The sequence below is a fragment of the Topomyia yanbarensis genome, chromosome 3 (assembly GCF_030247195.1).
Source record: "Topomyia yanbarensis strain Yona2022 chromosome 3, ASM3024719v1, whole genome shotgun sequence".
NCBI lineage: Eukaryota > Metazoa > Arthropoda > Insecta > Diptera > Culicidae > Topomyia > Topomyia yanbarensis.
This window is the reverse complement of record NC_080672.1, coordinates 56,361,533-56,386,993: the sequence shown is the minus strand read 5'-3', so window position 1 is coordinate 56,386,993 and position 25,461 is coordinate 56,361,533. Positions and strand designations below refer to the sequence as shown.

General features: G+C 40.2%; 3 protein-coding genes and 1 long non-coding RNA gene across 4 annotated transcripts in view; 2 read left to right on the top strand and 2 right to left on the bottom strand.

Annotated features, from left to right (window-relative positions):
- Positions 1–6,539: 6,539 nt before the first annotated feature.
- LOC131691925 (uncharacterized) lies at positions 6,540–8,434 on the bottom strand. Its single transcript, XR_009305882.1, has 4 exons — positions 8,300–8,434; positions 8,016–8,240; positions 7,006–7,459; positions 6,540–6,953 (listed from the first exon to the last, which is right to left on the bottom strand). It is a non-coding gene; the product is annotated as an uncharacterized LOC131691925 (long non-coding RNA).
- Positions 8,435–10,040: 1,606 nt separating this feature from the next.
- On the top strand, positions 10,041–12,411 carry LOC131690728 (mRNA export factor Gle1). Its single transcript, XM_058976686.1, has 3 exons — positions 10,041–10,215; positions 10,281–11,642; positions 11,705–12,411. The coding sequence occupies exons 1-3, from the start codon at positions 10,168–10,170 to the stop codon at positions 12,329–12,331; spliced, it is 2,037 nt and encodes a 678-aa protein (XP_058832669.1). The 5' UTR covers positions 10,041–10,167; the 3' UTR covers positions 12,332–12,411.
- Positions 12,386–14,088, bottom strand: LOC131690729 (putative tRNA pseudouridine synthase Pus10). Its single transcript, XM_058976687.1, has 3 exons — positions 13,891–14,088; positions 12,923–13,840; positions 12,386–12,870 (listed from the first exon to the last, which is right to left on the bottom strand). The coding sequence occupies exons 1-3, from the start codon at positions 14,014–14,016 to the stop codon at positions 12,433–12,435; spliced, it is 1,482 nt and encodes a 493-aa protein (XP_058832670.1). The 5' UTR covers positions 14,017–14,088; the 3' UTR covers positions 12,386–12,432.
- A 9,778-nt stretch (positions 14,089–23,866) lies between these two features.
- The window catches only part of LOC131690643 (protein phosphatase 1 regulatory subunit 16A), a 449,834-nt gene continuing 448,239 nt past the window's right edge, over positions 23,867–25,461 (top strand). Inside the window, exon 1 of the mRNA XM_058976564.1 lies at positions 23,867–24,702. The gene's annotated coding sequence lies outside the window, so the exon portion shown is untranslated. The remainder of the gene's footprint in view (positions 24,703–25,461) is intronic.

The window sequence follows — 25,461 nt, the reverse complement described above, 5'->3', positions numbered from 1 at the left end:
AGGAACCTGAGAACGACAGCAACGGTATTCATTATAGTATACTAGAGAGTAAAGGTAGTCACCGAAGAAAATATAAGTATAATCCTCTATCAAACAAGTGGTATTATTTCGTGGGTTCCACAGTGGCGCTTTCCAGTTGTGAAGCTGAATACGAAGCAGCTTGCGAAGCTGCAAAAAAGTTTTGTGTCTTCTAAAAGCCATGAATGACTTCAACCTTCAGGTACAACTACCGGTGACAATACTTGAAGATAATTCAGGTTGCATTAGCATCTCGAAGAACCCTGAGACACGACGATCGAAGCATTATGATGTTCGATATCATTTCCTACGCGAGAAGGTTAGGGACAACATTCTAAAACTACAGAAGATTGCTTCGCAAAAACAGGTAACAGATCTAGGGGCAGATCACTCTAGAAATGTATAACAAATTTGCATCAAATTAGAAAAAATGCATGTAATTTCCATTTTTGCATCAACTTTGCACTCCCTCGCAGAAAAATTTGTTTAACTAACGTCCTACGCTGATTCACTTTGTTCGGCGTTTAGTTGAATGTAGGGCTGATTTTTTGTAGGATTTTGACGTCTTACACGCAACGCAAAATACATTGCACGCAACGCAAAATACATTACGAATTTCTATTTTGATGGAAAGAAATGCATTTGATTTAGCTGATTTTTAAACATGCATCACAAGTGATCTGCCCCTAGTAGCAGATACTCTAACTAAAGCTCTAGGCAAGATACTATTTTTACGTCATCGAGCGGGATTAGGATTAGTTGGTGTAGATGATGTAATGCCGAGATAGGTCCCAGTTAAACTCATTTCGGAACCGGTTCGGATTTCTTAATGGAGTCATTATGGATTCCAAATCAAATGCAACAACCGATTCCGACTCAGAATCGGTTGTTGCATTTGATTTGGAATCCATACTGACTCCATTCAGGATTCCGAATCAAATTCCGAATGGTTTGACCGGGGTATAGCAAGTCAATATACCTTACAAATGATAACAAAACGTTTAGAGTGTAAAAATTGAGCTACCCAACTGTTTCTTTATCTCATTGAACATATCTAAAATAAACGAACGTGAACTATTCAGTCTTATATTTTTCTGCATTTTAATGAAAATACGCCGTCGGATGGTTGGTCCCAACATCAATTCGTTTAATAAACTACAATACGGTCATGAATACGGGGAAAACGTGTTTTCGCGGTCATTAAATTGTGTAACGACGGGAAAAATTGCGCTGAGAACGAGAAAATTAGAAGAAAAGTATAGTAAAACAGAAAAAAGTGAAGATGCAAAGGTTTGGGAAGAAAAATTATAAAATTGACGCGAGCCAAAACGTGCCCGAAGATTACGATGCCATAACCTCAATCATCGAGCGACAGAATATGAGAAAGTGGAAAAACGCCTAAAGAATAAGTAAAAGCGCGGAAAAACCCAAAAGAAACGTACGGAAAAATATAAAAAGTGCAGCCAAACAGGAAAATTAAAGTTTGCAAAGAAAAAGCATAACAAAATCGACGTGAGCTAAAACGTGCCCGAAGATTGTGGTACCATAACCTTTGAGCTACAGAAGAAGAGAAAGTGGGGGAAAATCTAAGGAAGAAGAAAAAGGACAGGCAGGAAATAAATTCAGAAACAGAGTGAAAGAAAAGTGTAACCTAAAAATGCCGCAAGCAAGTCCAAAAGTTACAAAATCGCAAAGAGGAAAAATTAGCGAAGGAAAAAAACAAGACAGCAAGTGCCCGTTCAGCGTGGCAAGCAGAAAGTTAGCAAAAGTTAAGCAAAGCGAAATTGATGCTGGCAGAGTTTCTGCGAGCATTTTGCGCGACTTGTGCGATAATTCTGGCAACGAATTCGCTCAAATGCAACAACCGTTTCTGACAGAAGCGGTTAAACCAACCGATGCTGCTCACTTTTGTCCAGAATCCAGTCAGGAATGTACGGCCAAGATCTCTGTACGCTTCCTGCCACATCTTTGTCAGATGTTTTTCTAGATTCGTGCTAAATTCTACCAGGTAGGAATTGCCAGGATCTTTGCACAGTTTATGTCCGAGTTATGCCAGGGTTTTGTTCGGTTCCTGTCAAAATTTGCCAGAAAACGCGAGCGAAACCGAGTTCGCCCTAGCTCAACTAACCCGACAGGATACGCGCAGAAATCTGACAGGGCTGCCAAACCAAGACTTACAGAAATCTAGCAGAGCGGTCTCTGCCAGAAAATTTGCTCACTGGGTGGAGCCCATAACAAAACTCAGACCAAAAACACAGGATCCTCCAAACAGCCGGAGTCAGTACCATCTGACATAGTGTATCTGGAGCCAATAAATTTAAACATCCCGATACCAAATCATCCAGCGGGAGTGGGAAAGATTTTGCACGGGGGAGATTTCCGTAAGTGCAGGAAAATCCAGAAAATTGAAGATTTCGGTACAAATTTCAAAAAAATTAACTTGGCTCCAAAGAACCTGAAGCTCTACGTTCCCAAGATGCACAACGAAACGAAAGTGTTCGTACCGAACGTCCCACTAGACTTCACGGAGGACGACCTGAAGGAGGGCATAACGACCAACGTTCCTGTGAAAAGTGTCGAGCGAATTGAAAAGAAGAATAAAGCAGGAAATCTGGTCAACACGACAAACGTAAAAGTAACGGTGGAAGGCAAAGAGGTACCTGGGACGGTGCAAATCTTTGCAGTAAATTTCAGAGCAAAGCTGTATGTTTTTCCGGTGAAACAATTCCTCGCGTGTTGGAGATTTGGTCACACAAAACTCAATTGCAGGGGAAAGCCACAATGTGGAAATTATGGAAAGGGTCATACCCCAGAAGAAGCATGCACTAAACCCGCCCGTTGCATCAACTGCCAACGAAATCATGCTGCCGACAATAAAAACTGCCCGGAACGCGAAAGACGAACTAAAATACTACGGACGATGCAGAAGGAACGAGTCCCGTACGCTGAAGCAGAAAAAGCCTTCCCAAGAACACAAAACCGCTTTGCAGAACTGGAGCATGAGGAAGAGTTCCCCGAACTGACCCAGACCGAGTAAACTAACTTGCCATACATAGGAACAGTACCAAAACGACCAAAAGCAAGCAGGTGACCCCATCGAGATCGAGGCCGAAGCAGTGAGCAATGCGAAGAAAAAGGAGTCTAGTCGAAATAACAGCAGACAGAATGCAGCCGGGCAAATCCGAGTAAGATCGGAGAGGAGCCCCGCTGCGTATTAAAGAAATCGACACAGAGCAACAGATTTTGAAAGGTTCATGGCACACCTGAGAAGGCAAATAATAGGTCTGTTCCAGTACACGGAAGTCACTCCGGAGTAAACAGGAGCAAAAAATCTTTGCTCCTTTTTACTCCGGTTTGCTACCAGAAGAAGAAAAAAGAGAAGAAGAGAGTACAGGAACGATTTTCTCCGGAGTACTTCCAGTTTCTCCTGGTACTGGAACAGACCTAATGAGTTTCTGCTCCGGAAATCACTGGCTAGTCGCAATAGAGAATCTACGAAGCAGACTCGTCAACCGGCTGCAAGAGGAACGAACAGAGATCGAAACTGATCAACTATTGATTGAGATCAGCATGGAGTTAGGAAAATTAATACATGAAGGAACGACATCTGGCCAGGTGCCACAGAATAAACCGGAAAGCCCTCCTAATGGGGACTAAAAAACTGAAATTGATCCAACACAATATACAAAGTATGTGAAGAACTCTATGCGTGTATGAAAACTTTAGTTTCAAAGGACACCAACTGTTTTCGAAAAGGCGAACCGAAGGCTATGGGGTAGTAGGGATCCTACTTTCGAACACAATGGAAGGCAAACTATTGGATCTCCCGAAGTTTGCGACACTGGAAGTAGTGGGTATAAAAATAACCAAGGGATTCGACCTAATAAACCTTTTCTCTGTTTATCTACCCCCTCCTCCCCTCGAGGTCTGCAAGCGGCGAAGCTCGAGTTGATTTGACTAAGCTCTTCCCTTTGCTCAATGGACTGAACGGTGAAACAATCGTTGTAACAGATTTCAATGCGCATCATGAAAGTTGGAGTCCGGACTTCGAAGCATGCAGTCGAGGCAGAATTTTGAAGGAGCTAATCGATGATTCACAGTTACTATTGCTGAACGATGGCTCCAAGACAATGATTACGATCCCTGGAGGCAGAAACTCAGCAATCTCACTGGCGACGCCTGGTTTGGCCCGGAAGATATCGTGGGTGGTACAAGAAGAAGAGTTTGGAAGCGCTCATATGAGCATCGTACTGAAATTAAGCAGTGAATCGCCGATTGTAGAACGGACTGTAACCAGGACTAATCGAAAAAAACTAGTAAATCAGCTCAATACAATCAGGCCACAATACATCTATTCGCCAGATGAGATGGTGACTGTCTTTGGGGAAGCTATTGAGAAAAAAAGGCCAACTGGTTAAAAACATGGTTGACGGATGAAATAGCCAATCGATATGAAAGTAAGTGGGAGGCACTCCGGGATTATAATAAACAGCAAACCCTATCTAACTACACACTGCTTAAGAAGGAACGAGCACATTTCAAAAAGGAGGTAAGAAGAACCAAAAGAAGATACGTGAGGGAGATAACGGAAAAAATTGACGAATTAACACACTCGAGACAACTTTGGAACATTGCCAAAGGCGTCGACAACGCCCTAACAGGGAACTACAAAAAAGGGATTGAACTCAGCCCGGAAGAAGGAGCCAACTTCATGGACTACTACTTCAAGGATAAATTTTGCGAGATCCCCCGGCCGATTACAACAACTGAACCAATTCTGCAAGGCTACGAAATGGCGATTACGGACGAGGAAATCCTTAATGTTTTGCAGGAGAGGACCAGGTCCGAATAAAATGTCGTACGTGGTACTGAAGCTGTTGAACCTGGATATGAAGGCAAAAATCTGTGAAATGTTTAGCAGAGTGTTTGTCACGGAAAAAATCCCAGAGCAGTGGAGATATACGGAAATGAAGCCGATCCCGAAGAAGAAATGGATAGCTGATCAGCCCGACACCTTATAAGACCAATATCACTAATAAATGTCGAGATGAAACTTATAAACTCGGCAATCAAAACCAGGCTGTCGGAAATCGCTACATTAAAAAAACTGATCCCTGAGCTTTCTTTCGGACTCCGGAAACACGTTTCAGCATCTTCGTGCATCAACTATGTGGTCAATCCAGTCAAGAAGTTTTTGTGGTATTTCTAGATGTAAAAAAGGCGTACGATTCTGTGAACGCGTAAACTCTTTTGGAAATATTAGCCAGTTTGGGAGTCCCCGGAAAAATTGTCTCATATGGCTTTTCGAATCTTTGAGGCATAGAAGAATGATAGTTCAGACGGTAGACGGGAAGGTAGAACTCAAGGTTTCGGAAGGACTACCGCAAGGATGCCCACTCTCCCCGATACTGTTCAACTTGTATACTGCGAGCCTTCACTCTTTGTCGGATAGCAGGTGTGAGTTGGTTCAGTTCGCAGACGACTTTGCGGTCATCATTAGAGCGGAATCGGTGGAAGAAGCGGCAGATATGTGCACCGAATTCTTGCCGAAGTTGTATGAAAAACCAACATACCATCAAGGAATTACGACGGGAGATGCGCTAAACCTGAGTAACCTGGAAATATGGGAAGACTGGAATCGAAAGTATAAAGAGACATCGAGAGAAACAGGAAAATGGCACTATCAGTTCATGGAATAAGCAGAAAAAAAGATTTGAAGCAAGAACCTAAACTTAACGCCTGATGAAGTGAAAACTCTAAACAGAGTAAGAAGTGGTCACTGCCTAACGAAGGAAACCAAAGCAAAGTGGGGCTGGGAAGAGGAAAGCCTGTGCGAGGTCACGGAGGACTTGAAGCATATTCTGTATGACTACCCACGATACAATCGTAGTAGGAGCCAATTCCCAGTACTAGAATGTATGAAACCATTGGAAGCAATATTCAAGGAAGGATGTGAGGATGAAATGAAACAAATTGTCATATTCCTAAAAGAAAGCAATCTACACATTTAAAGAAGGAAACAAAACATTAAAAAACGCGAAATCAATAATAGCCAACACACCAAACGCCGGCGAAATGGGCCAACCCTGGCCTTAGCCTGTCATGGAGATGACAATACAAAGGAAAAAGAAAAAAAAATCTACAATACGGGACCTATTCTCACAGTCACGTCACCTAGTGACTAGAAGAACAGTGACGAGACAGTGAGAATAGGGCCCTACATTTCTCGACAAACATATGATTGCGGCCTAAAAGCTAATTGTCGAAATCCACTTTGAATGGAAATTCCTGACAAACCGTTACGCGCCAATCACAGATGTTGGTAGTAAACGAAAGAGAAAAGTTTTCTCTTTCATAAACTGTTGTGAACTGTGTTCGGTTACTAACGGTTTGTCGGAAATTTCCATTCAAAGTAGATTTTGACTTTTAGGCCGTAATCATATGTTTGTCGAGATTTATTCAGAAACACCCACACTGCTCGCAAACTACAAATATTTTTTATCCAATGAAACTACAATCGATTTCCAAATGAAAATAATTCAAGTTTATTTCAATCAAAATTCCAATTCGTTTTTAATGATGTAGTAGCAAGAATCCAAATAATCAGATAATATAAAATGAAATATTTGATGTTAGTACATATCCATGGTAGCGAACTCTTCTTTTGGTGAATCTAATACAGTGACTTCAGCGGTTCTCAATCCTTTTCGTACCACGGACCCCTTAGAAATTGCCCTGGGTTGCTGCGGACACCCACGGATAAACATCGATTTTGTATATAATGTTATTTTCAGTTTGTTAGGAAACAAGACTTGAAACTTCTATCTGCACTCGGAAAATATATTTTTCCTCGCAAACCCCCAGCAATGACTTCGCGACCCCCTAAGGGTCCGCGGACCCCAGGTTGAGAATCACTGTAATACAGAATCCGGAACCTGTAGATGGAAGAGATAAATACGAAGAATTAAATTAAAATGTGTAACTTACCTAACTGTACTGAGTTTGAGAAGCTACCTCATGAAGAACACTAAAGTTTATGAAGTATACAATAAATATTGTACATTATTAGTTTGTATTGCCATGTTCTCGTGTGTAATTGTTAGTTTTTTTTTCCTCGGCATCTCTTAACGTGTCGCGTGAGAAGGAGCCGCTTACGGAATTCAAATCCGCACGCTTGGCAGATGAAGGGAGCGTGATCTGTGTGAATCGACACGTGGGCTACGAGATTAAGGTACCGATTAAGTCCTTTGTTACACACGCTACATTGGAAAGGTTTTGTTAGATCGCCCTTTTGGAACGAATTTTCGGATTTTTTTTGAAGCGATTCACGTAATATTTCGTCCATCTTTTCCTTTAAAGAACCGTCAAATTCACCCGAATTTTCCGGTTTACTCTCTCTGTTCAAATTCAAGTTTTGCTGCTCCATGTCTTCGCTAGTTGTCTAAAATAAACAAGAGTTGTTGAGTGTGTCACGGTAAGTACGGAACGCATATTCTTCAGGCAACCACGCAACGTTAACACTGAGTAAAACTAGTCACAGCTTTGCAAGTGCCAAGCTCGACCGAAATTGAGCTAAACATTTCCTGCCCTCTTTGCTTGCTGGTGCTAATCAGCTGTTATTTAAAAAAAAATCTGTGAATAACTCCATATTAAATTTGCAAAAGGGCGAATAAGATATGTTAACAAACTTTTGTTTTGATGGTTTCTCTTAATTTACTATAATTTCAAAGTATAAAACAATTGAAATTATTTCTACGATGGGTAAAAATTTACATTAACGCATATTTTTCATGAAATTCCGCTTACAAAAAACACTCGCCCTTTTGACGAATTAATATTGAACTGATCAGCAACAGTAAACAAAAAGAGCAGCAAATGTCATTCGGTTCAAACTGGGGACTCGGAAAGTAACGCCATGTAACACAGCGTGCTTTGCTCCATTGCCCCATTACCATTGAAATCAATATTAATTGAAATATTGTAACTATATTATTTACCTCTGCCATTTTTTCTTCTAACGCCAAGTACACTTCAGATTTGTCGGGTTCTCGTGGTTTTGTTTATGAGCGTTTAGATGATTACGAGTTTAATTTAGAATCGAATTTTTTTTTTTGCTTGGCGTGTCTGAATTGACAGACGGCTAAGACCGTTCACGGTCTATCTTGCCAAATCGCTGATTTCTATACTCAATCGTTTAACTATGTCGTAGCCGCTGGACCTACCTAAATTATATTACTTTAATCAATAATTGCATGATAATGTACAATGTTATGACCATTACCTCAACAAATGTGCCGTTTCCTCGAGCTTAACGATTCCTCTGCTTGCTGTGCCGCCTGTAACGATGAAGCGCAGAAAAAAAAACAAGACGGATACAGGTGTGCACATTTTTTCTGTGTGTGAGTGCGGTTGTCATTTTTCTTTGATGAAGCCGAAAAAAGGACAAAAAAACAAGAGGATATGAAAAAGAAAAGCACAAACAGTTGACGTAGCGGGCCCTTCTGTTGCCATAAGTTTTGTTTCGGTTCGGTCATAGTTAATTTAATCGGTTTTTTTCGAGGTAAAAAGTGTCCAAAAGTGTTCTAATCGATAGATCCGAAGTGACGCTCGGCCTTTTCTCACTTTTCATCGTGCGCCAAAGAATCAGGATGCTCGTTCGGATGTTGATGTTTACTTCAAGGGCCCCGGCCGCCATGCTTAATTTTGCAAGTATAATACTAATACACTCAAAAATGTCAAATGTTCCCACCTTTCTTTCTCTCCATCTTGGAAAAAAAAACTTACAAAGCCAAGATCAGGGGTGCCAACCTTCCAGATTTATGTGGATTCTTTCAGATTTTTAAGCGTTGTCCAGACATACACATTTATGTTTGTCTTATCCAGATTTCAGCGAATTTATCCAGACAATTTGAAAAATAACAAAATGAGTTGTTATTGAATGTTGATTGTTGATTTTTAAACCATCTTTTTGAGCTACGATTTTGAAAACAAAGATTTTTAGAATAGCTAGAAACACAAACTGGCAAAAAAATTTCGCTGAAGAGCAAATAAATTTTGTTGCTTTGTTCAATCCTCAAGCTTTTTTTAAAAAAAATAGGCAATCCAGACAATTCCAGACATTTTTGAAAATTATTGCAGACTTCTTGGAAAAAAACACTTGGCATCCCTGGTCAAGATAACCCAGTAAAGTTCAGCCAGAGATGAGCCGGCATTCTAACTGGTGCTCGTTCTAGCTAATTGGAAAGTTTACATTATTCCCAGTAAAATTCAACCGGAAATGAACCCGAACTCGGGCTGGTTCTAATTCGTATTCTGGCTCAAGCGACACGACCGATTCTAACTAGAATCGGTTCTGTGACTGGAACCGGAATACGAATTGGAACCAGCTAGCATTCCGGTTCATTTCCGGCTGAGCTTAACTGGGTTGGATTCCAACTCAAATGCAATAACCGATTCCGACTCGGTCGGTTTTTGAATTTGAGCTGAAACCATATTTGTATTTGGTTGAACTCAGCTCCCTGTCAAGGACGACGTCTCTGTACAGCCAGCATCACTGCCATGAAAGCAAAACATTGATTTTGAACCGAATGATTAGACGCTGTATTTAGTTACAAAATGTCGATTTTCTGAATGATATGATATTAAATCATCCCACAAGATGCAAAACGTCGTGTGGAATGCTTGAATATCGAGCATAGTGCCGAACATAATTCTTTGTTTGGGGCTTTATAGCTATAACGCCCCATATATGTCGGTCGCTGTCAAACTCCATATGATAGTATAGGGTTGCCAGTAGGCTGTTTGAACTGCCAGATTTTCTTTGAAAAATAGTGGCAACCCTGGCTGGAATACGAACTAGAACCAGCCAGCATTCCGGGTCATTTTTCGCCTGAACTTAACTGGGGGCATCGTTGGACCCGTGCTGAACGATTTTGAAACTTTTTTTGGGCTTTTCAGTGGGAAGCCAGCCTATATTCCGGCTCATTTTTCGACTGGGAGATATTGAAAATTTGACAGACAACCGAACAAACCAAACAAACAAGTTCAATCGCTGCGGTGTTTTCTGCATTTTATGTTAGATTTTCTTCTAGCGTAAATCATTTTGTTAGAAATTATTATAATAAATCTCTTTAACGTTTTCCTCCATGAATGAATTGTGAAGTGCGGCAGAAAATGACACGACCGGCACGACTTTCGGTAAGTTACGGAATGATTTTTGTTCACTTCGAGAAGATCATGCTTCGATATTCTCCCCGATGCAGTTTGACATCGACGACCTACTGGCGGACATTCCATCACTAAGGATTTCCGCGCTCAGCCATGCCGCCAGTGTATCACCCATAGTCAAGGGACGCACAATCGGCCCGGACTGTAACGGGGACGAGGCAGACGAAAACAAGCGCAACTTGAGCAATGGAACATCGGAAAAAGGGTTGGCATTTGTTCCGGACCTGACGGTAACGGTCAGCAATCGAAAGGAAAGGTGGAGTGGGGAAGGTTTGACCGCATCGCGACATGTGGACATCAGCGATTGTCGAGCGATTTCGTTTAAAATGTTCGAGCAAGAACAGGAACGCAAACGGGTCGAGACTGTGAGGAAAGAACTCGAGCGGCGACATGCACGGATTCGGGAATCCGACCGTTTGCGGGATATTGACCACCAGGAGCGAATCAATAAGGCTAAGGAAGAGGCGGCGAAAAAAGCACAGGAGGAGGAACAGAAGCTGCTGGAAGCGATTCGTGAACACGACCGAAAGGCTAAGGAGTTCGAGGAACGGCAGAAGGCGGAAATTGACGAAGAAAATAAAAGATTGGAAAAGATTTCGCAGCAGCTGAAAATGAAGCAGGAAGAAATCAAACGGAAACATGAGATGTTTGACGCTATTCGGGAACAACATGCCAGCTTCCGGAAAATGACCGAAGTTTTTACCAAGGCGCTGATCAACATCGATAAAGAGTTTTCGGCTAATTTTTCCAACCAGAAAAAAATGGTGCAAGTTTTGGTGAAATCTTTCGAACAGTTGCTTCACGGCATTCATGCCAGCCGGGAAGTTACCCAGCAGGATATTGATAAAGCGATCGAATACTGTAAATCGATGGAACAGAACAATGCGGAGGTGTTTGATATTATGAATCGAATTCAGAAGGAAATTGCCGATCGAGTGAAGAAAGAGGAGGAACAGGTGCAGAAACAGGAACAGCAACAAGTTGCTGAAGTTACACCGGTGGCAGCTCCTGCTGCTTCAGATACCACGGACACAACGGTGAAGGTGGCTCCGCAGCCAACGCCGAATCAACCCCATCCGCTGGCTGGGTTCGTATCACAGGAAAGTTTCGCCTTTTACGCGGAGATCAGGTCCTTCTACGAGCAGCATCAAGCGGCCGTCAAGGCCTTGCTGGATGATGCCAGCATGAAAACTTACCGTTTCAACTGTCAAAAGGTGATCAACACTCCGGTGAATGCGATTTCCGCCGTTAGCCGGGAACATTTCGTAGATAAGTTTAACCGGCTGGATGCACTGCTTGCCGGACAGCCGGTCAAGAGTGGCGAAGCGACTGTTTCGATTAATGGCCATCCGCTCGGAAGGACCTACTGTACTATGCTACTGGCGAAGAAGTTTGTGGTGAGTTTCGTGTGTTATTGTTTTGTTATTTTTGTGCTAACAATGCTTCTTTGCATCTACAGAGCCAAGCGGACACGATGATCTCGAGTAATGCCCCAGCAGCCTTCCCAATCGCAGCCATCGTCGTTGGACTATGGCAAAAGTATCCGGATTTCGGAAGGTTCTTCCTTGCCTACCTACACAAGGAGTGTCCCTACCTAGTACCGTATTTCTTGCCACAGCTGGAGGGTCAATCACATGAGGACTACTTCAAGAGCATTGGTTACCGTTACTCCGCCGATGGAGCGCTTGAGAAGCAGGACCAATACCTCAAGCGAATGACCGGACTGGCTAGACTGTACTCCGCGGTGGTCGTATCGAGTCCCCGACGTGGTGAAGCAACTCCTCATCCGCACAGTTTGGACTGCGGCTGGAGATGGTTGTGTAATATTTTGAACCTGCAACCGTTGCCGGATATCTGTGCTACTTTAATTACGGAGTTTCTGCAGACGGCCGGTGCTTTACTGTGGGCCCACTATGGGAAGCAGTTTACGAAACTGTTGCTGATAATACAGGGCCAGTATTTACCAGCGTTGAACAAAGTTGACGAGGGAGGACCGAAGGCACGACTGGAAGGACTGATTGCCAAGATTACCTCCGAAGGGCGGATTGAGCGACCGGAAGGAATGTTAAGTCCGGACTTTTGGTAGTTTAAATGGTTGATGGATGACACGTTGTGTAAAGTCTGTGTGACGTGATTTGTTGCGAAAGTAAATTATTTAGAAAAGTAGTCTCGCTAGTTTTATTCAAATTATCGTGACAACTTCTTGGGCCAATCCAAAGCGATGGCCATTACATCCAACGAATGGATGTCGATTGGCTGTCCGATGATACTACTGAAGTTAGGCTTCGTTCGTCCGAAATCACCATGCACCAATTCTTTGACGTATGTCCCCGCCTGCGTAACAATATCCACAATCAAGGCACGATCATTTCGCTTGCAGGCGTACGCTTTCACACTGTAAATCGTCCTTGGACGTGCTAGCAACGGTCGCCTGTGAAGAACCCTTAGCGGAGTCCATTGATCGACAACGAACGGTTCTTCAATGTTGAGAGCCTTCACAACCTCTAGCGTAACTGGATTTTGCAGGAAGCAAAGTGCCCTATAAACTTTATGTTTGTCCTCTTCGCCATGTTTTATGTGGACCAGTTCTTCTCGATCGACCAACTGGAGGTCCCTTACTGAGATCTTAAAAAATGGATCAAGTAATACATTATTTTTTGCAACCCTAACAACCAACCTGTTTCGATTCATCGATAACCTTCTCAAACTTCACCGCCACGGTTTCCTCCAGATAATCCTTCTTAGCATTCGGAATCTCCAGCACGAACGGCCGTCCTTCGCCAAGACAACGTACGTCAACATCCTCCCGGCCACTCGATGAAAATATCAAACTATCTGGCGGTACACCGAAATATGGTCCCACCACCAAAGTCATGATTTCCTGAACACTGTTTTCCCTCATTCGCTTCCCATCAATCAACCACGGTGTTTGACTCAGCTCCCGGGATATCTTGTTGTACCTCCCGGCCAGAAAAATAGTTGGCCCTGTAAAGCTAACATTCTCCAGCGAAATACTTTCGCCCTGAATGGCAGGCGGAACCTCAATGTGCTGTCGGAACTGATCCAAACTCACGTTTTCCGGAGTAAAATTCCTCTCGAAAGCATTTCTGGTTATAAACACATTCCGGCACTGCTTGTCTACCTTTCGACCGACAAACACTTCCGGCTTAACCTTCTGCAGTAGCTGCAACTCCGCTTCTTCATTCACATAGCTAAAGGAAAAATTGACCACGGCTCCACTGGTCGAAAACTTCCTTCCCAGCCGTTCCTGCAGCTTTCGGGTCAAAATCCTCTTGAAGGCATCCCTCACCGTGATGTCTGGCGCTTTGCAGCTGTCGAATCGGGTGGGAAAGCGTTCCAGAAGACTCAACCAAAGCGACAGCTGTCGAACCTGTACCGCAATGGGTAACGATACTGACGTGTTGAACCCCTGACAGTCGTACTTTCGAAATTCGTCGTTGGTGCAGATCTGTTCCACCAGCGCTTCCATTCGATGGGATTCCAGTAAACCCAAACAGGCTACGCATGTGTTTGGTCGAACTTTCTTCGATGGGTTTTCGTCATCCGTGGGGGAATCATCAACGGCTATTCCATACTATAATCGAAACGAAATTGAGTTATGTCAAGGAATAAATTAAAACTAACCTTCTGCAGAGCATCCTCCACGGACATGAAATAATCATCTGCTGGGCCTTTAAAAAAGCGCAAACAGCAAGTCCGGCAGCAGCTGGCAGAACGAAGAAAGCGGTAAATTTCAGCGTTTTCTGTCATTCTTAACTTTCGTTGTCAATTTAGTTGCAAAACTTATGTTTGATGAGTGTTCAGAGAACATCTACGATAACCAAAAACCGATGAAGATTGTTTATATTAAAATAGAATTGTCAAAATCATGTGCGTTCCACCCAGTAAAGTTCAGCCGCAAAATCAGCCGAAAGGCATGGTCAAACCATTCGGAATTTGATTCAGAATCCTGAATGGAGTCAGTATGGATTCCAAATCAAATGCAACAACCGATTCCGACTCAGAATCGGTTGTTGCATTTGATTTGGAATCCATACTGACTCCATTCAGGATTCCGAATGATTTGTTCGGGGTTGTGAGCACGTGAGCCGGAGTAGCAACTAGACTCAGCCAGAATTCCGACTGAACTTTACTCTGGGCATTTGAAAGATGAAACAGAGCTGTGTCAATCGGTAGAACGCCACAGAACTGAGACGTCCAAAAAATTGTTTCAAAATCGTTTAACACGGGTCCAACGATGGACGTTTGTTGAACGGTTATTTGGACGTTGTCCAAATTGGTCCAACGAACGTCCTTCATTGGACGCTTTTGAAACCAATCGTTCTTAGAGGGATGCCAGGTGATTTTTCGAAATAAGTTAAGCTCAGCCGGAAATGAACTGGAATTCTGGCTGGTTCCCAGCTCATTCCGAAACCGGTTCGGATTTCTGAATGGAATCATTATGGATTCCAAATCAAATACAACAGCCGATTCCGACTCAATCGGTTTCAGAATCGGTTGTTGCATTTGATTTGTAATCCATAATGACTGCATTCAGGACTCCGAATCAAATTCCGAATGGTTTGACCAGGTTCCAGCTCGTATACGGGCTCCCGGTCAGCGTAGCAAGCAGAAAGTGAGCAAAAGTTGAGCAAAGCGAAATTGATGCTGGCAGAGTTTCTGCGAGCATTTTGCGCGATTTATGCGAGAATTCTGGCAACGAATTCGCTCAAATGCAACAACCGTTTCTGACAAAAGCGGTTAAACCAACTGATGCTGCTCACTTTTATCCAGAATCGAGCCAATAATGTACGGTCACAGAGAACAGACGTCCATCTCCAGCATTCAACTTGTGTAAAATCTCTAACGGTTTCGGAGGTAGTTGGGATATCCAAACCAGGTGCGCTACTGTCGGCATGTTTTTTTGTGGCTGGAGTTCGACAGAATTGACAGCGGTGATTCCTCTACCCAGTCAAACTAGTCCGGAACCGGTTCGGACTTCCAGCATGAATTCCAGCTCAAATGCATCAACCGATAGAGACGGAATCAATTGTTTTGTTTGAGCAAGATTCCATACTGAATCCACAGAGAACAGACATCCACGATCGAACAAAAATATTTAAAAAACGTGTGTAAACATTTGAATTAATATACGAAAAACACTAGCGCCGCCACACCAACCTATCCCAACTATACGTCAAATCGATTCCGGAACCGATTCGAAATTCTGTATGGATTCAGCATGGAATCTAGCTCAAAGAAAACAACCGATTCCGACTTCCCAGTTAAATTCATTCCGGAACCGGTTCGGATTTCTGAATGGGGTCATTATGGATTCCAAATCAAATGCAACAACCGATTCCGACTCAGAATCGGTTGTTGCATTTGATTTGGAATCCATTCTGACTCCGTTCAGGATTCCGAATCGAATTCCGAATGGTTTGACCGGGATCGGTTGATGCATTTGAGCTGGAATTCATGCTGGAAGTCCGCAACGGTTCCGGACTAGTTTGACTGGGTAGAGGAATAACCGCTGCCAATTCTGTCGAACTCAGCCACAAAAAAACATGACGACAGTAGCGCATCTGGTTTTGATATTCCAGCTACCTTCGAAACCGTTAGAGATTTTACACATGTTGAATGCTGAAGATGGACGTCTGTTCTCTGTGTTCATACTAACACTCACTAACAAATTAAACAGCATATTATTTTATTACATATTATACACATACACATTACATATTACACTCACAATCTCTCTCATCCCAACAAACATTAGGAGCTGAACTATAAGACTACTTGTCTGATTAAAAGCAGATTAAAGGCCGTGAAAACTGAATAAAACTTTCGCTGAACTATTTAAACATTAACAGTTTATTCAGCTTATATAAACTCCAGTAGTCGCCAGTTCAAACTAAGCTGAACTATACTACTAACAAATGTAGCAGCAGTAATATTAATGCTTTTATTCAACCATCCCAATTAGGCTGAATTACGAGTTGAATAAATGATCCTGTTGCCAATACTATTACCTTCATTCATTAAGCTGTACTACATGTCTTCAAAAGGTTGTTTCTACTTATACATTTGCCTTTATACCACCTTAGACTTTTAGCTGAATTATGTGTTTAATAAAGGTAATTGTTCCTACTCTAAAAGTGACATGATAAGTCATGGTTTGCATGACTATTGGTAACCGACCTGGGTTAGAGTCCCAATACACGCACATTTTTTTCCTACTTTTAAGTGAAGAACTTCTCAAGTTAGCACATTTATAGCCGTAAGCTCAAACGCGTACTAACTATTTTTAAACCGGACTAACTTTTAAACCGGCCTAAACTATTTGGTAAGCTTTAACCCAACGATGCTGTCATTTATATGGCTGCGTTCTGATCTGCGATACACGACAATGTTAAAAAACAACAAATTCATGTTAAAGAAAATGAGTAAATTAGACAACATGGAGAATTGTTTTTCATGCCGATATTTTCTTGCAGTAAAATAGCTTTTCTTCGTCATATGTCTCGTTCCATAGCGTGTGAGAACAATTTTGTCAACATGTAACTGATATGTTTCTAAACTTAGAACTTTAACTTGGTGGATAGTTTATAGTTGGCCGATGATGTACAGCATTTTGTAGTGACATAATATTTAATGCACAAAAGAAAATAAGTTTGAAGTGGTTGAACCATCGTGAAATATTTCAATTTGAATTCAAAATGAACTGTGAATAACATTCTAATTGAACACGATACCTGTCGACACGGGGGGGGAGAATATTTATATTCACTTCGAGCTAATTTTCACAAGTTTGGAATAAATATCAATTATAAATAAAGGTTAGATCACACTCTGCGAATTAAAATTGTACACGTTTTTTTTCAGCGAAGCTTCAATAAAAAGTAAACAAAGGTCAAACAAAAAATTGACAGAATGATCATTTTAAATTCACAAGTGTTATATTTCATATTGTTGATTGCCTATTTGTATAATGCACCAATGCAGATTGGAACGATTTTATTTGCTAAAAAAATTTCTACGATTTTATAAATAAACAGTAATGAAAGTTTTGAGCATCCTAGCAATATATTTTTACGAACAAATATATTGGTCGCCGTTGCGTTCGCAATCAATTTTAAAATATTTTTATTTGGATGTTTTATGTGAGTTTATTCATTTAGGAAAAATGCGTATAATTAAAATCTTTTATTTAATCTTTGCTGGTATTTATGGAGTTACTTTGTAAGCAGTTGACATTCTGATTCAATTTGAGAACTGATAGTGAAAATAAGAAAATTTATAAAATAGTGCATTTTACGATCTACATCCGATTGTCATTTATTTGGATCTATCCAATAAAGAAAAACTAATTTTTTTCGTTATTCACTTTCTTTGATGTGTGAATGTCAGATATATGTGCAATAATTCGTGATAACATGTTATTGATTTATATTACGGAATAAAATGATCCCACTTATTCTCACAGCGATATGTAAAAGAAAATAATCAAAGCAATTCTTATTGCAGTTTTGATTCTAATTCGCAAAAACAACTTTGATCTGAATATGCAATAATGGATTCGATTTATCCAAATGCTCTCCTGTAACTCTTCGATGAGCAATTGGAATCAAGCGTGTAGAGAGAAGGAAAGAAGAGAGAAATAAAAAATACAGGTAAATATAGAGCACTCTAGTTAGAGTGCGCCCAAGACGCGTTTGACGTATCCAAACGAGCAGAAATCTGACGTATTTCTATTGTGAATACGTCAAATTTCATGTTCGTTTGGATACGTCATGGCCTCTTGGCCACACTCTGAATAGAGTGCTCTAGGTAAATATAGTTCGACGGTGCTAGTCTTTCCTACCTGTTAAAACTGGCTTTATTGCGAGCAAAGAGAGCCATATTGATCCAGAAGAAAGCCGAAGAGAGGATTGAAAATAACGAAGTATGCGCAAGAGGAGCATGTCATATTTTTGTCTTTTTCCGGTAACATGATGCTGCCATTTGCATTACTGCGTTCTGGTCGGCAATACACGGCAATGTTAAAAACCGTACAATGAGGTTAATAGAAAATTCACTGTTTATGCTATTTAATAGTCTGATGTATTTATATTTTTTAAATAATTTTGGAATCCTCAATTAAGCTTAAACAAAGTAACATTATTTACATAATTATTTAAGATTCAAATGGCTAATACTACGTTCACACAACAAGTAAAAACGTGTTTTAACGCTATCTCGATGACATTTTTATTGTTGCTAATTATTAAAACATGTTTTAACTCTGTAGTGTGAACATGGTATACAACGTTATTTCGCTATTTTGCTAATAATGGTGTATACTATCGTGAACGTTACAGAATTGTATTGGTAGTCTCTAGCCACTCCAAGGATTGAAAAAGCTTCTCTAACATTAAATTTAGTAGTCAGACAGTTCAGCCAAATCTGACTATTTCAAATTAAATCAAATGCTTACAGAACAATAATGGAAGCTTGCCTTTTTTAGAATTGTTTGTATTAGTTGCTGTTCTGCAGCACATGAAAAAGCCAAAAACAATTATTTATTTGCACATAATTTGATAATTATGTGGTCATTGGAAAAGAAATCTGACATTTTATACTGGTGGGGTTTATTATACCATCCTACCCAACTACTCCACTAACCATGCATATAGAATTTGGCAGACCTACTTTGCTGAAAATGAAGTAATTCAAATTATTAGCACGATTACCTAATCGATCCTGAAATACCAAAAGTTCAGTAATTGAGCTGAGAATTTGACAACTTCAAAAGCTGATTTTCAACGACGTAAATCTGTCATATGGGTTAAATCCAAATTGCTGAGCTTTCAACATCTTGTATAATAAATTACAATTAATTACTTCCTATAGCCTACAATCTGTCTGATAATCAATTGACAGATATAACTTAACAAATTGAACCTGATACTTGATGCAGACAGTGAATCTTCAGGAGGCACCTCGACAAAATGCGGTGTAAACCGTAACTCAAAATTTCCTGGTCCAATCGTACTGAATTTTGCACAGTTTTTATTCTTCACATCATTGCCCAGGTAACTATAAAACCTTTTTGCAAAATGCTTGATATTATTATTTTTCCATTAGCATTTTCATCGTGTTTTAGCAATAATCGGACTTTGGCTTCAAAGTGCTACGAAAATTTCGAAAATCGACCAAGAAATAAAAGCTCCATTAGTTACTTGTGGAGTGATGTTAAAAACAACTATGCAAATGTATCAACGATTGGTCCTGCAGATTTTGAGTTAAGGTGTACATCGCAAAACCAGTTTTCGACGTGCCACCTGACTGAATAGACAATCTTTGCATCGAAAAAAAATTAAGGAATCCAATTTTTTGCCGATAATACTTTACACAACCCCCTTAAGCTTCGACACGATTTAGGCGATTCTTCCGCATTCAACTTTTTGTGTCATTTTTCCAAGTCATTTGTCCAGTCTCAGCTTTCACAAATAATTTCAAACCCTTTGCATTTCTGTTCTATCACTAAGAATTAAACGACAAATTGTTCTACAGTGGAAATGCAAATCGTCCAAGATCTGATGGAAAATTATAAATAGTGAAACAATATAAGCAATCTTCGATGTTATTTAAATAACGATCAAAATGAGAATATTTGTAGCAGATTGTTTGCCGTCATAGTGTTACTTAGGTTGTATGGCATGGCTTTATTTACAATCTTTTATTTAATCTTAGTTTGGATTCTTTCGAAAGCAGTAAATTATAAGAAAACTTCCACTTGCTTATTGTGTTATTGATTATATATTCTTTTCTTTTCCTCTAGATAAACTAACTAAAAAATTGTGGGTATATTAAACAGCTTCACTCATTTTGATAGCCATAAGTAAACTAACAAACGAAAACAATTTTTATTTAATGCAGCTTTGCATCCAATTTTAAATTTTCGTTCTACGGTTTGTTTCAAAATGATTCGACTTCTGCTAACCTGCAATATAACTCTTCGACATGGCATTTTCAAATGAGCGTGCAGCACCTTATGGATAGGACGATAAAGAATATAAAAAAAATGACATTTAAAACTCGATTATACCTGTTTTTCGTACGGGATAAACCTTGCTTACTTGCCCTCATATGGTTTGTGTGCAACATGGGCCATAATATTGCACATAAAGGTCGAAAAGTTGATTCAAATTATTGAGATGTATGCAAGAGGAATATGGCGCCCCTTTACACTGTTTTCATTTGGCGGTTTGATTTCTGCGATGACAGGTACTAACGTCTTAGACCGGACTAAACTGAGGACTAAAATCAAAGATAGTACCGTGCGGCGGTAGCAACTAGCTTCAAGCTTACCGCTATTAGAAACCTTTTCTTATTCTATTTGTTGCTTCAACGGTTTGCTCATATAACATTTATACAGTTTTTTATAATTTCATGTATAGTTTATTTACCATTTCAATTTCGTCCTGAAAAAAGGTCATTGCTAACAAAAAGAAGTTATCAAGTTGGTTCGATGCATTAGCAAACCAAAAAAAAATCATTCTATTAATAAATTAATAAATTAATTAATAAATTAATAAATAAATTTTTCAATGTACAAGCTTACCAAATCACACGTGCCCTTGTGTATGTAAATTTACTTTTTAATTGAAATTTAAATTACTTGTAAAACATGAATATTCTCATATGAATCACAAGAGAAACTATTTGTTCGAACGTTGCTGTAAATTTTTGACACTAGCATTGTTGCCATGGATTTTTTTACTTATCGACTCGCAGACAAAGGTACAATGAGTTTAATCGTATTTTCATTCCAATAAATAATAATTGATATAAATATATAAACTATTGAGTTCGATTAGCGACTTCCGCTTACCAAAAAATCCCATTGAAAAGAAAATCATTTGGCAGGGAGTGGTAAATAGATCGAGGAGATTGCCACCTTAGAATTATAAATGGTTCCATCATTCAGTTACCACCTCTTGCTTGTGACAACCCGAAGACTACACATTAAGAAGACTGATATCTCTTTCCTTTCCCCATACAAACGAGAAGCGACAGAGATTACAGCACCTCTATCGTATGAAGGTAGGAAGCTTAATGTAAAAGTGTATATGTTTGTGTGCATCACTATGGAAAGTGCCACCTTTACCCGCAAGTGGCGTTGCTGTTGGTGTCTCCAGATTCTGGACAGAGTTGCCAGTCTTCTTGATATGCAGTCTTCGGACAACCGTAAGTCCTCATGTTGAATACAAAAACGTCTACAATCATCAGTTTTCGAAACTAGTAAAATTCCTGAATGTTCTAAAAGTTATCAAATTAAAAAAAATCATCGAATAAAAAAAATTGTCGTAGGTTGGGATTCGAACCCAAGCCAACTAGGTTCACTCAAATCTATAAAAGGCTACCGTAGCCTTTGTGCAGACTCTATTCAGCAGCCTAGACTTTTCGGTACATCGGTGAAATCTTAAGCATTCGATGTGTGCAAGATTGCTGCAGACAGTAAGATAAGTGCTTAGTATTCAACAGGTTGCGGGTTCGAGTTCAACAAGGTAATGCAATTTTCCTCTAACTGTAACGTAACATTAATAAAAAAAAGATAGCTTCCAAAGAGATTGATGATGGCGTGTGTGTAGCTTGAAATTAAATATATTTTTTAATATTTTCCTATGAAAATTCTCTCAGCTGAATAGCAGTAACGAAAAGGTTTATTGATAAAGCTGAACTGTGGGGTTTTCTTCAGGCTGTATACATGCTGAAGAATTGTTCTTTAATGTGTCTTAATCAGACAAGCTGAATAAATTCTCCAAATCCAGATGCGTAAGGGTGGAATAAACGATATATGATTACGCCTATACCACAGAGAACAGACGTCCATCTTCAGCATTCAACATGTGTAAAATCTCTAACGGTTTCGAAGGTAGTTGGAATATCAAAACCAGATGCACTACTGTCGTCATGTTTTTTTTGTGGCTGAGTTCGACGGAATTGACAACGGTTATTTCTCTACCCAGTCAAACTAGTCCGGAACCGGTTCCAGCATGAATTCCAGCTCAAATGCATCAACCGATAGAGTCGGAATCGGTTGTTTTCTTTGAGCAAGATTCCATACTGAATCCATTCAGGATTTCGAACCGGTTCCGGAATGGATTTGATGGATAGTTGGGATAGGTTGGTGTGGCGGCGCTAGTGTTTATCGTATATTAATTTAAATGTTTACACACGTTTTTTAAATATTTTTGTTCGATCATGGATGTCTGTTCCCTGTGGATATATGATTACGCCTATACTTCTCATGTTCAGCTAGAGCTGAATAAAGCAACTGTTAAAACATTTAAAAAACCACGAAATGTTTGTTGGGTCAGGATTGGTTCAGAAACAGGGGACAGAGCTAACGCCCGGTCAAACCATTCGGAATTTGATTCGGAATCCTGAATGGAGTCATTATGGATTCCCACTGAGACGTCCAAAAAATTGTTTCAAAATCGTTCAACACGGGTCCAACGATGGACGTTCGTTGAACGGTTATTTGGACGTTGTCCAAATTGGTCCAACGAACGTCCTTCATTGGACGATTTTGAAACCAACCGTTCTTAGAGGGTTCCAGCTCAAACGGTACAACCGATTCTGAAACCGATTGATTCGGAATCGGTTGTTGCATTTGAGTTGGAAACCATAATGACTTCCCTCTAAGAACGGTTGGTTTCAGAATTGTCCAATGAAGGACGTTCGTTGGACCAATTTGGACAACGTCCAAATAACCGTTGAACGAACGTCTATCGTTGGACCCGTGTTGAACGATTTTGAAACAATTTTTTGGACGCCTAAGTGGGTCCATTCAGAAATCCGAACCGGAATGAGTTTAACTGGGCGGATCCTATCCTGGGTTCTGAATTAAAATATGGTGACTATTAATTTGTCCCGTGTATTAACATTTGTCGGTCTCGTATATTCAATATATGCGTAGAATTTTGTTTATGCATCGATAGCATACGTTTTTATCAGCCTCTCGTTTCTTCTGCTGTAAATTTTATGCATTGGACAAATTCGGTCTATCCACTCATTGAATGCTTACTAGAAGTATATGCATTAAAATGCATAAAAATTACAGCAGAATAAAAGAGACGGGAATATACAGTATGCTAACAATGCATATTTTTGTTTCTCAGTGTGTGCCGATATTTCTGTCACTCACTACACCCACCTAACCCACAAAATGGTGCACACCTAGTAAAGTCAGTGTCAGTAACCTTGCGCTTTATCCAACAGGGATACCAGATTTGCAGACAAGTCTGCAAATTCGCAGACTTTTAATTTAAGCTGCAGATTTTTTCGATGACGCAGATATTTGCAGATTTTCTAGTTTGGTTGCAGATATTTGCAGATTTTTTAGTTTTGTTGCAGATATTTGCAGATTTTTGAATATAAAGGCTGTTGGTTACACTAGCTTTCCTGACATTTTTTGTTCTTCCCAGACTTTTAAAATTATTATTGCAGACATTTGAAGAAAGTACCTGGCATCTCTGTTATCCAATAAGAATCCCACTCCCATACAAGTGCATTGGATTCTTGTACAGCGCCTGTAAACCATTTGCCAGTGTTTGTCCCATCTTCGTGCAGATCGGTCGTGGATTGAAAGTTTTCTCTTCGTTGTGATCTAGTGTTTCGTTGATAGTTTTTGTTTGAGCGTTGTCAAGAAAAAGTTACGGTATTTTGTGTGATTTTTTTCTTTCTGAAATCGTTGATAAGCTTCATAAAAATAAGAACAATTACCTGTACCGAAATGTACAAGTGACCTTATCTCGGTCGGCATAATCATTCAAAGTTACCTGTCTGGCCGAGAAAAAGAAAAATACTGGTACCACGCAAGCGCAACTTACCTTTTGTGGGGGCACGCACACTGTCGCAGAAACGCATCCGTGCGTAGCCGTAGGCGCTCTATACGTACGGTAGTGTTGGCTGCTGGAGGATGAAAATAATGCCTCGTTCCTGTGCGTGTGCTTATCGCCGCACTATCTACTATCGCTGTTGAGCCGGTTCAGTTCGAGAAGAAACAAAAGGATTTTTCGCGCATTAGCGAAACCGTTGCATAAACAGGTTTTTATCAGTCGCATATGTCAGTGTGAGTGTATTCTAGAGCTAATTTGTATCAGCCTACTTTCTTCGTTCGTTCGGTAAAGCAAAGTGAATGTGGGGAAGGTAAATAAGTGTTGGGCGGAATAGGTATTTATCAAAGTGGATCGATCAAGGTGTGCTGGATAAGTATAGTGTCGTTTGGCATACTTTTGGATGTTTTGAAGGCAGTCAGCAGTTAGAGGTTCAAGTGCACATCACTCGATACAACCATTAGATGAAACTGTGGACATTATCCCGGAAATTGTAATTCAAATGAAATATGTGAAGTGTTTCAAAAATTCCAAAGTCAAGTGAACTGTGGAAGTACAAGTAAGCGAAAAGGTGAGATAAATGAGATCTTTTCGTAATAATAAAACAATGAAGAGAGAATATCAACGATAAGATAAGTCATGTGCTTGTTGATTTTATAATTAAAATCTCAGGGGGGTCTTCCTACGGGGAGTGGAAAACAAACAGGTGCTATCGCAGCCTGGTTCTGAGCTACGAAAGAGACCTAATGCGAGAAAGGGACAGCGAAAGCACTTATTTTGGAAAGTGATTAAATAAGCTGATGCTAAGATGATGAAGCACTCCATCTGCGCAAGCATGCCATGGGAAGTTGTTGGAAAAAAATTGCGAATTTCATTAGCGTAGCTAGGACACGAGTTGGTGGTTTAAAAGTTAGTAAGTTTGCTTTACATATTAGAGCAACTTATTAATTTTATCAAGAATGTTTTTTCAACTGATTTTTATCACTCAATTTGTTCCATCGACCCGAATTCTGCATTTCAGCAAAGGCAAAAAATGCTGTACAGTGACATATTATTTGAAGTTTGAACTATGTAGTCCAAAATGATTATTAGAAACCTTCATCAAATGCCGTGAATCGATCTATATTTGATCTCAATACTAATGGTAGCAAGTCTGCAACCACACCTGAAATGAAACCACAATCGCAGTGCATGGTTTTATAAAATACAAACAACATTTTAGCGCTTTTGCCACAAGGCATTTTGCACGACCCGGATCAACGAGCGCGGCTCTCACAGGCCTAACCGGTTGGCGAAGGTGTGCTAAAAACCGTACAGCGTCTAGCTGGCG

Bases quoted from the DNA above. Each gene is read 5' to 3' on its own strand.
- LOC131690729 (XM_058976687.1), bottom strand. From the start codon at position 14,016: ATGACAGAAAACGCTGAAATTTACCGCTTTCTTCGTTCTGCCAGCTGC. The intron at 13,841-13,890 runs GTTAGTTTTAAT...TTTCGATTATAG, and splicing joins TGGAGGATGCTCTGCAGAAG to TATGGAATAGCCGTTGATGA. The intron at 12,871-12,922 runs GTTGGTTGTTAG...CCATTTTTTAAG, and splicing joins TTATCGATGAATCGAAACAG to ATCTCAGTAAGGGACCTCCA.
- LOC131690728 (XM_058976686.1), top strand. From the start codon at position 10,168: ATGAATTGTGAAGTGCGGCAGAAAATGACACGACCGGCACGACTTTCG. The intron at 10,216-10,280 runs GTAAGTTACGGA...TCCCCGATGCAG, and splicing joins CACGACCGGCACGACTTTCG to TTTGACATCGACGACCTACT. The intron at 11,643-11,704 runs GTGAGTTTCGTG...TTGCATCTACAG, and splicing joins TACTGGCGAAGAAGTTTGTG to AGCCAAGCGGACACGATGAT.